The 18,219-nt window shown below is 40.8% G+C and overlaps 2 protein-coding genes across 4 annotated transcripts in view; both read right to left on the reverse strand.

Moving 5' to 3' along the window:
* The window catches only part of LOC135532920 (cdc42-interacting protein 4 homolog), a 39,708-nt gene extending 36,451 nt beyond the window's left edge, over positions 1-3,257 (reverse strand). For all 3 annotated transcript variants that reach the window (XM_064960361.1, XM_064960353.1, XM_064960366.1), the window contains exon 1: positions 3,028-3,257. In XM_064960361.1, the coding sequence (XP_064816433.1) occupies positions 3,028-3,051 (24 nt within the window). In that variant the 5' untranslated portion in view covers positions 3,052-3,257. The remainder of the gene's footprint in view (positions 1-3,027) is intronic.
* Positions 3,258-13,227: 9,970 nt separating this feature from the next.
* On the reverse strand, positions 13,228-18,016 carry LOC135526170 (microfibril-associated glycoprotein 4-like). The gene is made up of 4 exons (XM_064954313.1): positions 17,374-18,016; positions 16,995-17,091; positions 15,522-15,689; positions 13,228-14,202 (listed from the first exon to the last, which is right to left on the reverse strand). The coding sequence occupies exons 1-4, from the start codon at positions 17,608-17,610 to the stop codon at positions 13,922-13,924; spliced, it is 783 nt and encodes a 260-aa protein (XP_064810385.1). The 5' UTR covers positions 17,611-18,016; the 3' UTR covers positions 13,228-13,921.
* Between the last annotated feature and the right edge of the window lie 203 nt (positions 18,017-18,219).

Below are 18,219 nucleotides of genomic sequence, written 5' to 3' on the forward strand. Positions count from 1 at the left end.
TACATACTAGACCAGAGTCCCATGGGCCCAAGTGGCCTCCTATTCCCTACTTACTTGACCAGAGCCCAAATGGCCTCCTATTCCCTACATACTAGACCAGAGCCCCATGGACTCAAATGGCCTCCTATTCCCAATATACTAGACCAGGGCCCAAATGGCCTCCTATTCCCTACATACTAGACCGGGGCCCAAATGGCCTCCTATTCCCTATGGACCCAAATGGCCTCCTATTCCCCATGGACCCAAATGGCCTCCTATTCCCCATGGACTCAAATGGCCTCCTATTCCCTACATACTAGACCAGGGCCCAAATGGCCTCCTATTCCCTATAGCTGAAAATGGCCTCCTATTCCCTATATACTAGACCAGAGCCCAAATGGCCACAGATTCTCCATGGGCCCAAAATGGCCTCCTACTCCCCATGGGCCCAAAATGGCCTCCTATTCCCCATGGACCCAAATGGCCTCCTATTCCCTACATACTAGACCAGAGTCCCATGGGCCCAAGTGGCCTCCTATTCCCTACATGCTTGACCAGAGCCCAAATGGCCTCCTATTCCCTACATACTAGACCAGAGTCCCATGGGCCCAAGTGGCCTCCTATTCCCTACATACTTGACCAGAGCCCAAATGGCCTCCTATTCCCTACATACTAGACCAGAGTCCCATGGGCCCAAGTGGCCTCCTATTCCCTACTTACTTGACCAGAGCCCAAATGGCCTCCTATTCCCTACATACTAGACCAGAGCCCCATGGACTCAAATGGCCTCCTATTCCCTATATACGAGACCAGGGCCCAAATGGCCTCCTATTCCCTACATACTAGACCAGGGCCCAAATGGCCTCCTATTCCCTATGGCCGAAAATGGCCTCCTATTCCCTATATACTAGACCAGGGCCCAAATGGCCACAGATTCTCCATGGGCCCAAAATGGCATCCTACTCCCCATGGGCCCAAAATGGCCTCCTATTCCCCATGGACCCAAATGGCCTCCTATTCCCTACATACTTGACCAGAGCCCAAATGGCCTCCTATTCCCTATATACTAGACCAGAGTCCCATGGGCCCAAGTGGCCTCCTATTCCCTACATACTTGACCAGAGCCCAAATGGCCTCCTATTCCCTATATAGTAGACCAGAGCCCCATGGGCCCAAGTGGCCTCCTATTCCCTATATACTAGACCAGAGCCCCATGGGCCCAAGTGGCCTCCTATTCCCCATGGACCCAATTGGCCTCCTATTCCCTACATACTAGACCAGAGTCCCATGGGCCCAAGTGGCCTCCTATTCCCTACATACTTGACCAGAGCCCAAATGGCCTCCTATTCCCTACATACTAGACCAGAGTCCCATGGGCCCAAGTGGCCTCCTATTCCCTACTTACTTGACCAGAGCCCAAATGGCCTCCTATTCCCTACATACTAGACCAGAGCCCCATGGACTCAAATGGCCTCCTATTCCCTATATACGAGACCAGGGCCCAAATGGCCTCCTATTCCCTACATACTAGACCAGGGCCCAAATGGCCTCCTATTCCCTATGGCCGAAAATGGCCTCCTATTCCCTATATACTAGACCAGGGCCCAAATGGCCACAGATTCTCCATGGGCCCAAAATGGCATCCTACTCCCCATGGGCCCAAAATGGCCTCCTATTCCCCATGGACCCAAATGGCCTCCTATTCCCTACATACTTGACCAGAGCCCAAATGGCCTCCTATTCCCTATATACTAGACCTGAGCCCCATGGGCCCAAGTGGCCTCCTATTCCCCATGGACCCAAATGGCCTCCTATTCCCTACATACTAGACCAGAGTCCAAATGGCCTCCTATTCCCTACATACTTGACCAGAGCCCAAATGGCCTCCTATTCCCTATATACTAGACCAGAGCCCCATGGGCCCAAGTGGCCTCCTATTCCCTACATACTTGACCAGAGCCCAAATGGCCTCCTATTCCCTATATACTAGACCAGAGCCCCATGGGCCCAAGTGGCCTCCTATTCCCTATATACTAGACCAGAGTCCCATGGGCCCAAGTGGCCTCCAATTCCCTACTTACTTGACCAGAGCCCAAATGGCCTCCTATTCCCTATATACTAGACCAGAGCCCCATGGGCCCTGGGTCCATGTTCACAAAGCATCTCAGAGTAGCTCTGCTGATCCGGGTCCAGGTTCCACCTCTTATTATTAAGGGTCTAAATAAAAAGGCCAAACTGATCCTGGATCAGCACTCCTACTCAGATGCTTCGTGAACATGGACCCTGGTCAAAAGTATATAGGGAATGGGGTTTTGCCACGTAGGACATAGACTTTCTTCATAGAGTGCGTGACCTGACTGAAACCCTACTTACAAGCCTGACTGGCCTGTGGCCTGTTGTCCGTCTGATTCAGATCTAGGATCAACGTTCACTACCATCACTCCACGAGTTGGATCATCTCAAAACTGACCTTAGACCAGTGTCTAACTCCATTCTAGTTCTCCCCTGGTGAGATCAGACTGCCCATAACCCCCTGACAACATGGTTCAATATGGTTCACCTGAGTTGGTTCAATATGGTTCACCTGAGTTGGTTCAATATGGTTCACCTGAGTTGGTTCAATAACAGTTCACACCTCGTCACCGCACGCACAAAACACGAGTAATTCAATAGTATCTCTACAAACCAACTCAATGTTATGATAACATCATTGACTTGCTCATATGTTGAATATGATCATATGGGTTGTAACTAGTTTATATGCGGATGCTGGACAAAAAAAAAAATCGATCTATTACAGAAGCCTAACTAGCTAAATCACCTTTAAGAGGTCAAGGTATGCAACATTGCGAAATAACAGCCGCCCTCAAGCTACAAGCTAATTTAGTCTACTTGCCGTGAGTTGTCATCAACTTTGTTAGAGTTAACAGTTGAAAACAATGTCGAAGGCATGTATTGTTTTTGAGACAGCAAAAACAATCACCTTCTCCGGGGAATTTGCTGTTATTGTGTAGCTAAGGTTACTGTAGCTAGTGCATATGTCCTTACCCAAAGATCCGTCCCCCAATCCATGTTTTCAAAGTTCCCACCTACAGAAAAAGGAGGCTTTCTATCAATCTGTATTTCCAAAACTCTTGGAGGATCCACAAACTTTTGTCTAGAGAGGGGAGATGTCGGAGGAAATGTCGGGAAGTTGACGCCTCAATCATCCGTTCCTTCAAGGGAAAGGAAAATATTTTCGCCAGGTCGTCTTGAAACTAGTTTTGGTCGCAAGACAAGGGAGGGTGGGAGGGTTCGTCACCAGTCTTTCCAGATTTCATGTCGCGAATGTTTCGCTTGGTCTTAAAGGAGCCGAGGTTCATTATTTGAAGTGTCAAGGTTTATACCAAAATGGGAAACACATTTATACATTTTAATGTTACATCTTAAATGTTGCTTATTTACCTTTGTGTAACGTACTACTTTTGCCTAACCAATCTAGCAAGTCTGAGTGAGTAGTAGGCTGTAAAATGATTTATTTTCATGTTAGCTACATGCATTCATTCATTACTACAACCATTACAATAATAAGCAACTAATCTACCATTACTGTTAAAATCAATACCACGACGACGAGCCTATGATTACGATAAAAACGATAACCATTTCTGTTATGAGAATCTCAAGAGGACTAAACCATTTGCCCGTTGACCACACTTTCAGAAAGCCCAGAGAACTTGGTCGTTACTAGCTACCAGTCAAAAACCCCGATTATATCTACAATTCCTCTTCCTTAAATATGATTTTAAAACTAACCTTAACCACACTACTGACCTTATACAAATAGTTGTTTTCATGAATTTGTAATGATATAACCCATTTGACTTTGTGGCTGTGTTAAATAGTGGAAACCGAGGCGGTCAACATCAGTAGGTGTGCTGCGGGCCCCGCCTCTCTCCCGTTTTACCTGTTTTCCAGACAGGTTCTAAAGCACACCGGTTTACGGCTCAAGTCTGACAGGAAGTGGTTGTTTCTGGTATTACATGCCCCAGTTTATCACTGCAACTGACGCCCACACATATCCCTCAATAGTTCATTAGAATTATCTTCATTTTATTCTTAAACCTTCATTACAGTATTATTTCCCTACACAGAAAAATAAAGCCGAAATGTGCACGTTTTATTTACAATCTAATATAACATTTCATATTACAGTTTTATGGAAAGCCTCTCTCTTTTTTATCATTCTTAATGAAATGTACATAAAAAAAGATAAATCCTATCTGAGTCAGACAAAGATATTCATATAATAGGTAAGATATACAACAACCTTGCCGAGAGCCTATCCAACTGACAATTTCTGAGAAAATAATATAAACTATTGGAACCAAGACTTAAAAATAACTAACGAAATTACAGTTAATAAAAATGTACCCTTAATCCAGTATAAACTAATGTCCACTCTTAACAAGAGTAGGGGTTCAACAAGGGTTCTTCTGAGATCCTCAAAGTTCTTTGAAGAACCTTAGGGTTCTTGACACTGAAAATGCCCAACAAAAGGTTCTTCTAACCCTAACCCTAACCCCAGGAGATGGGGTTCATCGAGGAACCTCCTTAGTTGGTGGGGGTTCTTGAAGGAACCTAACTCCCCAACTGAACCTAACTCCCCAACTGAACCTAACTGTCCAACTGAACCTAACTGTCCAACTGAACCTAACTCACCAACTGAACCTAACTGTCCAACTGAACCTAACTCCCCAACTGAACCTAACTGTCCAACTGAACCTAACTGTCCAACTGAACCTAACTGCCCATCTGAACCTAATTGACCAACTGAACCTAACTGTCCAACTGAACCTAATTGCCCAACTGAACCTAACTGTCCAACTGAACCTAACTGTCCAACTGAACCTAACTGCCCATCTGAACCTAACTGCCCAACTGAACCCAACTGCCCAACTGAACCTAACTGCCCATCTGAACCTAACTGCCCAACTGAACCTGACTGCCCAACATTTGGATTTGAATTTCAAAGGTGCAGATCTCCTCAATTTAAGGTTTGTCCCTTGTTTGATCTACATTGATATTGTTTTATGATGATACCATCTATCATTTCATATTTGTGCAAATCTTTCTAAAAAACAGAAAATAGACACAATTCAATGGATATCGATCAACAAAGAGGTAAGAATATGTGGGCTATAAGTATGTTGAAGGCGAGGTGTATTGGGTGGAGATGACTGAACTGCTCACTTGTCTGTCTGTGTCTGCAGGTAAACAGACAAGGAGGCATGCAAATGTATGTCAATTGCAGTGGAAACCCGTCGTGCAGTGGCAACCCGTCGTGCAGTGGCAACCCGTCGTGCAGTGACAGTGGCAACCCGTCGTGCAGTGGCAACTCGTCGTGCAGTGGCAACTCGTTGTGCAGTGGCAACTCGTTGTGCAGTGGCAACCCGTCGTGCAGTGGCAGTGGCAACCCGTCGTGCAGTGGCAGTGGCAACCCGTCGTGCAGTGGCAACTCGTCGTGCAGTGACAACTCGTCGTGCAGTGGCAACTCGTCGTGCAGTGGCAACTCGTCGTGCAGTGACAACTCGTCGTGCAGTGGCAACTCGTCGTGCAGTGGCAACTCGTCGTGCAGTGGCAACCCGTCGTGCAGTGGCAACTCGTCGTGCAGTGGCAACCCGTCATGCAGTGGCAACCCGTCGTGCAGTGACAGTGGCAACCCGTCGTGCAGTGGCAGTGGCAACTCGTCGTGCAGTGGCAACTCGTCGTGCAGTGGCAACTCGTCGTGCAGTGGCAACCCGTCGTGCAGTGGCAGTGGCAACCCGTCGTGCAGTGGCAGTGGCAACTCGTCGTGCAGTGGCAACTCGTCGTGCAGTGGCAACCCGTCGTGCAGTGGCAGTGGCAACCCGTCGTGCAGTGGCAACTCGTCGTGCAGTGACAACTCGTCGTGCAGTGACAGTGGCAACTCGTCGTGCAGTGGCAGTGGCAGTGGCAACTCGTCGTGCAGTGGCAACTCGTCGTGCAGTGGCAGTGGCAACTCGTCGTGCAGTGGCAGTGGCAACTCGTCGTGCAGTGGCAGTGGCAACTCGTCGTGCAGTGGCAACTCGTCGTGCAGTGACAACTCGTCGTGCAGTGGCAACCCGTTGTCTTTTGAGCCCCAGATCTTTAGGGGGGAAAAAAAGTTTTCCTGTTTTGCATGTTATTTTGGCATTAATACAGGTCACAGATCAGTTTGCAAACAATGTAAAAAAAAAAATATATAATTAAGTTAATAAAGCCACATACAGACAATGGTCTCTTTTTTGTTTTCTTGAGTAAGGCAGCTCCAAAATGCAGGTGTTTCAGCCTAGCTCAGTGCTTTCTGTGGTGGTGGGGCGAGTCAGCAGAAAATATGGAGCGTTGCGCACGGATTGGCTCAGTGTTCTGTCACTCATGGGGACACTAGGTCACCGGCAAGTCATAAAGGTAGAGCACGAAAATTCAAGCCCCTTGGCTGCTGCCATATTTACATTAGAAGTGGACATCTAAGAAGGCTCAAGGTCATTGGCCACAGATAAAATGCCGTTAAATCACACTATATCTACCGTAGCTTTGATTGGACTGATCATGTCAACATCATACTTTCAAAATCTTAGCTAGCAGTCATCATCATGTATCAAGTCAACAATCTACTGACACATCCTTTTTAATTCTTGTCATATGAAGATAAATAATTAAGAGAAATTATAGATAAAACGTGTCAGTTCTCATCGGCCATTGGACATAAACATTACACGACAAGTTGGAAATCGCAAATTCAACAATGAGTGGTTTGGAAGGAATCAGTGGCTAACTGCAAGCATTGCAAAGCAATCATTAGCCTGCTATTCAGTGGAGTGGCTGTGGGGTCCCAAGTCTAAGATTAATGGTCTCTTTTCCTAGTTTTAAATAATAAACATTCACTATTGACCATGCTGTCAATGAAGCATGATTTGTGCCACGCTCAAAGCAAGTGTTGTCTCAGAACTACAAAATCTGACTTTAGTGAGTTCAAGACAACTGGGAACTCGGGAAAAACGAGCTACGGACTGGGAAAACTTTCATCCAACTCGGAATTGTAAATTTGGAACTCGGGCCTCTAGAACTATGACCTGAAGATCACCGACGTCATGAATCGACCTTGTTTTTTTTCTTCAGTTGTCTTGAAAGCACTATATATCCAGAGAATACCAGACATTGATGACAAAGTTTGCCACTAAAATAATAATAATAGGGGAGGTTGTTAAAAAATGTACGCCAAAATGTTCTTCAAAACGTTCTTCGAGGATCCATTAAAAGGGGTTCTTTGAAATCCCCTTCAATGAACCCCTTTTAATGGATCCTCGAAGAACCTGTTAAAGAATATGATGAATATGATGATGAATATGATGATGATGATGATGATGATGATGATGATGATGAATATGATGATGGTGATGGTGATGATGATGATGATGATGATGATGATGATGATGAATATGATGATGAATATGATGGTGATGATGATGAATATGATGATGAATATGATGATGATGATGAATATGATGATGATGAATATGATGATGATGAATATGATGATGATGATGATTATGATGATGATGATGAATATGATGATGATGATGATGAATATGATGATGATGAATATGATGATGATGATGAATATGATGATGATGAATATGATGATGATGATGATGAATATGATGATGATGATGAATGTGATGATGATGATGGTGATGATGATGATGAATATGATGATGATGATGATGAATATGATGATGATGATGAATATGATGATGATGAATATGATGATGATGAATATGATGATGATGAATATGATGATGATGATGATGAATATGATGATGATGATGAATATGATGATGATGATGAATATGATGATGATGAATATGATGATGATGAATACGATGATGAATATGATGATGATGAATATGATGATGATGATGATGGTGATGATGATGATGATGATGATGATGATGATGATGAATATGATGGTGATGATGATGATGATGATGATGATGAATATGATGGTGATGATGATGATGATGATGATGAATATGATGATGATGATGAATATGATGGTGATGATGATGATGGTGATGATGATGATGATGATGATGATGATGATGATGATGATGATGATGATGATGATGATGATGATGAATATGATGAATATGATGATGATGATGATGGTGATGATGAATATGATGATGATGATGAATATGATGGTGATGAATATGATGGTGATGATGATGAATATGATGATGATGAATATGATGGTGATGATGATGATGAATATGATGGTGATGATGATGAATATGATGATGATGATGATGATGATGATGAATATGATGATGATGATGATGATGATGATGATGAATATGATGATGATGATGATGATGATGATGATGATGATGATGATGATGAATATGATGATGATGATGATGATGATGAATATGATGATGATGATGATGAATATGATGATGATGATGATGATGATGATGATGAATATGATGGTGATGATGATGATGAATATGATGATGATGAATATGATGATGATGATGAATATGATGATGAATATGATGATGATGATGATGAATATGATGATGATGATGATGATGATGATGATGATGATGATGATGATGATGATGAATATGATGATGATGATGATGATGAATATGATGATGATGATGATGAATATGATGATGATGATGATGATGATGATGATGAATATGATGGTGATGATGATGATGATGATGATGATGAATATGATGAATATGATGATGAATATGATGAATATGATGATGAATATGATGATGATGATGATGATGATGATGATGATGATGATGAATATGATGATGATGATGATGATGAATATGATGATGAATATGATGATGATGATGATGATGAATATGATGATGATGATGATGAATATGATGATGATGATGATGATGATGATGATGAATATGATGGTGATGATGATGATGATGATGATGATGAATATGATGAATATGATGATGAATATGATGAATATGATGATGAATATGATGATGATGATGATGATGATGATGATGATGATGATGAATATGATGATGATGAATATGATGATGATGATGATGATGATGATGATGAATATGATGGTGATGATGATGATGATGATGATGATGAATATGATGAATATGATGATGAATATGATGAATATGATGATGATGATGATGATGAATATGATGATGATGATGATGATGAATATGATGATGATGATGATGATGATGATGATGAATATGATGATGATGAATATGATGGTGATGATGATGATGATGATGATGATGATGAATATGATGATGATGAATATGATGATGAATATGATGATGATGATGAATATGATGATGATGAATATGATGGTGATGAATATGATGATGATGAATATGATGATGATGATGAATATGATGATGATGATGATGATGAATATGATGGTGATGAATATGATGATGATGAATATGATGGTGATGATGATGATGATGATGAATATGATGGTGATGATGATGAATATGATGATGATGAATATGATGATGATGAATATGATGATGATGATGATGATGATGAATATGATGATGATGATGAATATGATGATGATGAATATGATGGTGATGATGATGAATATGATGATGATGATGAATATGATGATGATGAATATGATGGTGATGATGATGATGAATATGATGATGATGATGAATATGATGATGATGAATATGATGATGATGAATATGATGAATATGATGATGATGATGAATATGATGATGATGAATATGATGGTGATGATGATGATGATGAATATGATGATGATGATGAATATGATGATGATGATGAATATGATGATGATGAATATGATGGTGATGATGATGATGAATATGATGATGATGATGAATATGATGATGATGAATATGATGATGAATATGATGATGATGAATATGATGATGATGATGAATATGATGATGATGATGAATATGATGATGATGAATATGATGATGATGATGAATATGATGATGATGAATATGATGGTGATGATGATGATGAATATGATGATGATGATGATGATGATGAATATGATGATGATGATGAATATGATGGTGATGATGATGAATATGATGATGATGATGATGATGATGATGAATATGATGATGATGATGAATATGATGATGATGATGATGATGATGATGATGATGATGAATATGATGGTGATGAATATGATGGTGATGATGATGATGAATATGATGATGATGATGATGATGAATATGATGATGATGATGAATATGATGGTGATGATGATGAATATGATGATGATGATGATGATGATGATGAATATGATGATGATGATGATGAATATGATGATGATGATGATGATGATGATGAATATGATGATGATGATGAATATGATGATGATGAATATGATGATGAATATGATGAATATGATGATGATGATGAATATGATGATGATGAATATGATGATGATGATGAATATGATGATGAATATGATGAATATGATGATGATGATGAATATGATGATGATGAATATGATGATGATGATGAATATGATGATGATGATGAATATGATGATGATGAATATGATGGTGATGATGATGATGAATATGATGATGATGATGATGATGATGAATATGATGATGATGATGAATATGATGGTGATGATGATGAATATGATGATGATGATGAATATGATGATGATGAATATGATGAATATGATGATGATGATGAATATGATGATGATGAATATGATGATGAATATGATGATGATGAATATGATGATGATGATGAATATGATGATGATGATGAATATGATGATGATGATGAATATGATGATGATGAATATGATGAATATGATGATGATGATGAATATGATGATGATGAATATGATGATGAATATGATGATGATGATGAATATGATGATGATGATGAATATGATGATGGTGATGAATATGATGATGATGAATATGATGAATATGATGATGAATATGATGATGATGAATATGATGATGATGAATATGATGATGATGAATATGATGATGATGATGAATATGATGATGATGATGAATATGATGATGATGAATATGATGGTGATGATGATGATGAATATGATGATGATGATGATGATGAATATGATGATGATGATGAATATGATGGTGATGATGATGAATATGATGATGATGATGATGATGATGATGAATATGATGATGATGATGAATATGATGATGATGATGATGATGATGATGATGATGATGATGATGAATATGATGGTGATGAATATGATGGTGATGATGAATATGATGATGATGATGATGATGATGATGATGATGATGATGAATATGATGGTGATGAATATGATGGTGATGATGATGATGAATATGATGATGATGATGATGATGAATATGATGATGATGATGAATATGATGGTGATGATGATGAATATGATGATGATGATGATTATGATGATGATGAATATGATGATGATGATGAATATGATGATGATGATGATGATGATGATGATGATGAATATGATGATGATGATGAATATGATGATGATGAATATGATGGTTATGATGATGATGAATATGATGATGATGATGATGATGATGAATATGATGATGATGATGAATATGATGGTGATGATGATGAATATGATGATGATGATGATGATGATGATGATAATGAATATGATGATGATGATGAATATGATGATGATGATGATGATGATGATGATGATGATGAATATGATGGTGATGAATATGATGATGATGATGATGATGATGATGATGATGAATATGATGATGATGAATATGATGGTGATGATGATGATGATGAATATGATGATGATGAATATGATGGTGATGATGATGAATATGATGGTGATGATGATGATGAATATGATGATGATGATAATGATGAATATGATGATGAATATGATGATGATGAATATGATGATGATGATGATGATGAATATGATGATGATGATGATGATGAATATGATGATGATGAATATGATGATGGTGATGATGATGAATATGATGATGATGATGATGGTGATGATGATGAATATGATGATGATGGTGATGATGATGATGAATATGATGATGATGATGATGATGAATATGATGATGATGATGATGATGAATATGATGATGATGGTGATGATGATGAATATGATGGTGATGATGATGAATATGATGATGGTGATGATGGTGATGATGATGATGAATATGATGATGATGATGATGATGAATATGATGATGATGATGATGATGAATATGATGATGATGATGATGATGAATATGATGATGATGGTGATGATGATGATGAATATGATGGTGATGATGATGATGATGATGATGAATATGATGGTGATGAATATGATGATGAATATGATGATGATGATGATGATGAATATGATGATGATGATGATGATGATGATGAATATGATGATGATGATGATGATGAATATGATGATGATGATGATGATGATGAATATGATGATGATGGTGATGATGATGATGATGATGATGATGAATATGATGGTGATGAATATGATGATGAATATGATGATGAATATGATGATGATGATGATGATGAATATGATGATGATGGTCATGATGATGATGAATATGATGGTGATGATGATGATGATGATGATGATGATGATGATGAATATGATGATGAATATGATGATGAATATGATGATGATGATGATGATGATGATGATGAATATGATGATGATGAATATGATGATGAATATGATGGTGATGATGATGATGAATATGATGATGATGATGATGATGATGAATATGATGATGATGGTGATGATGATGATGAATATGATGGTGATGATGATGATGATGATGATGATGATGATGATGATGAATATGATGGTGATGAATATGATGATGAATATGAATATGATGATGATGATGAATATGATGATGATGATGATGATGAATATGATGATGATGATGATGATGATGATGATGATGATGAATATGATGGTGATGAATATGATGATGAATATGAGGTTGATGAAGATGATAGATGCACACAACCATTTTGCAATGAAAACTCTAAGATCATGTTACAACCTTGACTTTGACACATTCAGCCATCCAATCTGACTGATTATAATAAATAAATACATGCAGTAACTAAAAAGACACAATGCAGTGAATTTGTCGTTGAAATGCTTTAATTATTACTTGAGTCAAGTAACAGTGGAATCAAGAGACAGAGAGCACATCATGCTGCTATAACATGAAACACTACTTTAACATGCAAGATGATAATAATAGTGATGCAGTAGTGACCATATAAGAGATAGAGAGCCCATAGTGCTGCTATAACATGAAACACTACTTTAACATGCATGATGATAATAATAGTGATGCAGTAGTGACCATATAAGAGATAGAGAGCCCATTGTGCTGTCATAACATGAAACATTAACATCCAAGATGATAATAATAGTGATGATGTAGTGACCATATTGTTCTCTAGGTGTCAGTGTTATAGTGATGATGTAGTGACCGTATTGTTCTCTAGGTGTTAGTGCTGTAGTGATGATGTAGTGACCATATTGTTCTCTAGGTGTCAGTGTTATAGTGATGATGTAGTGACAGTATTGTTCTCTAGGTGTTAGTGCTGTAGTGATGATGTAGTGACCATATTGTTCTCTAGGTGTCAGTGTTATAGTGATGATGTAGTAACCGTATTGTTCTCTAGGTGTTAGTGTTACAGTGATAATGTAGAGACCATATTGTTCTCTAGGTGTTAGTGTCTGACTGGCTAGCTCTAGTGCCCCGTCCTCCACATTGTATTTGTGGAGTCATTTAGAGATGGTGACATTAGGTCAGGACTGATAGAGTCAGGTATGTTACTCCTGCTCCTGGACAGCCATAGCATCAGAGACAGCCCTGATCTTAAAGGAAATGCTTTTCAGAGAGTAGTCTACCCCTTTCCAGTGCTGCCAAAAAACAGACACAAGAGTGAAAGATGTTTCCGGATGTGGTGCGTACAGGGAGTTAGGGTTAGCATGCGTACAGTCACCGAACCAGAATCCACCCAGGTAGCGCCTGGCACAGTGTTCTCCCCAGGTATCTTGATCATTGTCGTAGGTGCTGAACTTCATGCCGTTGCTAAACGACAAGGAGTCCCCTGAGAATCAACCAAAAAAACAGAGCTAAAAAAAGTACCAACAGACAGAGCACAGTAACCTGGTTAAACCAGCAGACAGAGCACAGTAACCTGGTTAAACCAGCAGACAGAGCACAGTAACCTGGTTAAACCAGGTACCAACAGACAGAGCACAGTAACCTGGTTAAACCAGGTACCAACAGACAGAGCACAGTAACCTGGTTAAACCAGGTACCAACAGACAGAGCACAGTAACCTGGTTAAACCAGGTACCAACAGACAGAGCACAGTAACCTGGTTAAACCAGGTACCAACAGACAGAGCACAGTAACCTGGTTAAACCAGCAGACAGAGCACAGTAACCTGGTTAAACCAGGTACCAACAGACAGAGCACAGTAACCTGGTTAAACCAACAGACAGAGCACAGTAACCTGGTTAAACCAGGTACCAACAGACAGAGCACAGTAACCTGGTTAAACCAACAGACAGAGCACAGTAACCTGGTTAAAACAGGTACCAACAGACAGAGCACAGTAACCTGGTTAAACCAGGTCATCATGCCCTGTGAACTGGACTGTGTGTTTACAGGAAGTAGGGTCTGCCACCATGCCCTGTGAACTGGACTGTGTGTTTACAGGAAGTAGCAACAGCATGACTTTAGATCATTAGAACACATTTGCCAAAAGCTACAAAATACACCTGACTAGATTTATGCAAATGTGTTCAGTACCAGTCAACAGTTTGGACACGCCTACTCATTCAAGGGTTTTTGTTACATTTTTACTATTTTCTACATTGTAGAATAATAGTGAAGACATCAAAACTATGAAATAACACACATGGAATCATGTAGAAACCAAAAAAGTCTTCAACAAATCAAAATATATTTGAGATTCTTCAAAGTAGCCACCCATTGACTTGATGACAGCTTTGCACACTCTTGGCATTATCTCAACCAAAATGATCACTAATGAGGTTTTCAAGATATGTAACTTATAAATATATGCATTTTTTTACAGGGATTTCTGTATTTTAAAGTACAAATACCAAAATAGAGTTTTCCTTTATGACTGAACTCTTCACTCTAAACTTTGTGGCGGAAGCAAGAACATCTGATGTCACCATCGTCAATGGTGTCACATCATAACTCTTCCCCTGTGTGTGTTTAGTTCCTAAGGGTTGTTGGAAATAGTTCACATTTCGGGAAAGCAAGAACATCAGTGGTAGTTCACATTTCCAACAACCTGTAGGAACTAAACACACACACAGGGGAAGAGTTATGATGTGACACCATAGACATTGGTGATGATGTTAAAGCTGAAGAAGAAGAAGAACTCACCTGCCCCTCCGTCTACATAAGTGCCCAGTCTCAGTGTGTATCCGTAGTTCTCAGGATCAATGGAGAAGGATGTGTATTTAGCATAAACCTTCCCTCCCTCAAAGTCCTCCATGTCCACTCTCAGCTCATTCTTCTTCCTCATCGTCAGGAGGAAGATGTTATCCAGACCTGACAAGAACAGAAAGCATTAAGGTCCTGTTACATTTCAGCTCCTAGCTCCTTTCCTTACCTCATATCCCCTTTCCTTTAGCTCCTAACCCCCTTCCTTTTACTCCTAGCCCCTTCCTCTAGCTCCTAGCCCCTTCCCCTAGCTCTTAGCCCTTTCCTCTAGCTCTTAGCCCCTTCCTCTAGCTCCTAGCCCCTTCATCTAGATCCTAGCCTCTTCCTCTAGATCCTAGCCCCTTCCTCTAGATCCTTGCCCCTTCTCCTAGCCCCTTCCTTTTACTCCTAGCCTCTTCCTCTAGCTCCTAGCCCCTTCCTCTAGCTCCTATCCCCTTCCTTTTACTCCTAGCCCCCTCCTCTAGCTCCAATCCCCTTCATTTTACTCCTAACCCCTTCCCCTTCCCCTAGCCCCTAGCCCTTTCCCCTAGCTCTTAGCCCTTTCCTCTAGCTCTTGGCCCCTTCCTCTAGCTCCTATCCCCTTCCTTTTACTCCTAGCCCCTTCCCCTTCCCCTAGCCCCTAGCCCCTCCCCCTAGCTCTTAGCCCTTTCCTCTAGCTCTTGGCCCCTTCCTCTAGCTCCTATCCCCTTCCTTTTACTCCTAGCCCCTTCCCCTTCCCCTAGCCCCTAGCCCTTTCCCCTAGCTCTTAGCCCTTTCCTCTAGCTCTTGGCCCCTTCCTCTAGCTCCTATCCCCTTCCTTTTACTCATAGCCCCTTCCCCTTCCCCTAGCCCCTAGCCCCTTCTCCTAGCTCTTAGCCCTTTCCTCTAGATCCTAGCCCCATTCTCTAGCTCCTAGCCCTTTCCTGTAGATTCTAGCCCCTTCCTCTAGCTCCTAGCCCCTTCCTCTAGCTCCTAGCCCTTTCCTCTAGATTCTAGCCCCTTCCTCTAGCTCCTAGCGCCTTCCTCTAGCTCCTAGCCCCTTCCTCTAGCTCCTAGCCCCTTCCTCTAGCTCCTAGCCCCTTCCTCTAGCTCCTAGCCCCTTCCTCTAGCTCCTAACCCCTTCCTTTTAGTCCTATCCCCTTTCCCAACTCCTAGCCCCTTCCCCTAGTGCCTAACCCCTTTCTCTAGTTCCTAGCCCCTTCCCCTAGCTCCTAACCCCCTTCTCTAGTTCCTTCACTGTTCAATGCTGTCAGTGCAGTACAGCTCCTAGCCCCTTCCCCTAGCTCCTTCCTCTAGTTCCTAGCCCCTTTCCCTAGGTCCTAGCCCCTTCCTCTAGCTCCTAACCCCTTCCCATAGCTCCTAACCCCTTCCCCTAGCTCCTAACCCCTTCCCCTAACTTCTCGTTTGGTTTTCTCAGAGCTGAGGAGGACTCACCCAGCCAGTACTCTCCAGCCACATTACCAAAGCCAGATTTGTAGTGTGCCCAGGGTCTGTAAAAGTTCTCTGTTCCATCCATTCTCCTTTGGAACACCTAAGACGAGAGAGAGGGCAGAGAGAGAGGGCAGAGAGAGAGCGAGGGCAGAGAGAGGGCAGAGAGAGAGGGCAGAGAGAGATCGAGAGAGAAGAGATAATAGGGGGAAGGACAGCGAGGGAAGAGAGGGGGAGAGGGAAGTAGGGACAGAGGTAAGGGAAGGGAGAAAGACACGGGAGAAAGAGGAGGGAGACAGAGGGGGGGGGAGATGTCATTATCATACGTTTTGCACCACCGACACATCACAAACATTACAGATGATCTATAAAGGTCTCTACTCACAGTCCACCTCCCTCCATCTGTGTTCATGTCACAGTAGACGTGCAAGGGGGTGGTGGGACCCCCAGGGTAGATGGTGTACACCCCACTGGGTTTGGTGTTGTCACGTTGATAGATGTCATCACAGTCCTGAGGGAGGTAGAACTGAGAGAGGACGGCTACAGGAGCCAGCAGAGACAGGAGCAAAAAGACCTGGGAGACAGGGACAGGGAAATCATTCACACAACATTCAAATAACATTTAAAAAAACATTAAAACAACATTTACTTTACTGTTCAATGCTATCAGTGCAGTACATGCAGCAAAACAACCCAGAGTAGAGATGCATACACACATAACCTCACATAACATTCAGATAACGTTAGATCTACACATAACCTCACATAACATTCAGATAACTTTAGAACCACAAATAACATTCAGACAACTTTAGATCCACACATAACCTTGCATAACATTCAGACAACTTTAGATCCACACATAGCCTCGCATAACATTCAGACAACTTTAGATCCACACATAACCTCACATAACATTCAGACAACTTTAGATCCACACATAACCTCACATAACATTCAGATAACTTTAGATCAACACATAACCTCACATAACATTCAGATAACTTTTAAAACAGTACAGTAAAGTGTTTTAAATTATCCACTTACTTTGCATGGATATGGTACATATCATATCAGTGTTAATAGATAAGTCATACCTTCATCATGAAGACTGGGTAGTGGTGGACTGTGCTGTGTGTCTGTCTGTCTTATAGCCACTAACCAAGGCTGCACTACCTGGTCTAAACTAGACGTGGTGGGAACCACACACCTGTCTGTCTGGCTTATAGCC

This window comes from Oncorhynchus masou, chromosome 5, assembly GCF_036934945.1.
Source record: "Oncorhynchus masou masou isolate Uvic2021 chromosome 5, UVic_Omas_1.1, whole genome shotgun sequence".
Classification (NCBI taxonomy): Eukaryota; Metazoa; Chordata; class Actinopteri; order Salmoniformes; family Salmonidae; genus Oncorhynchus; species Oncorhynchus masou.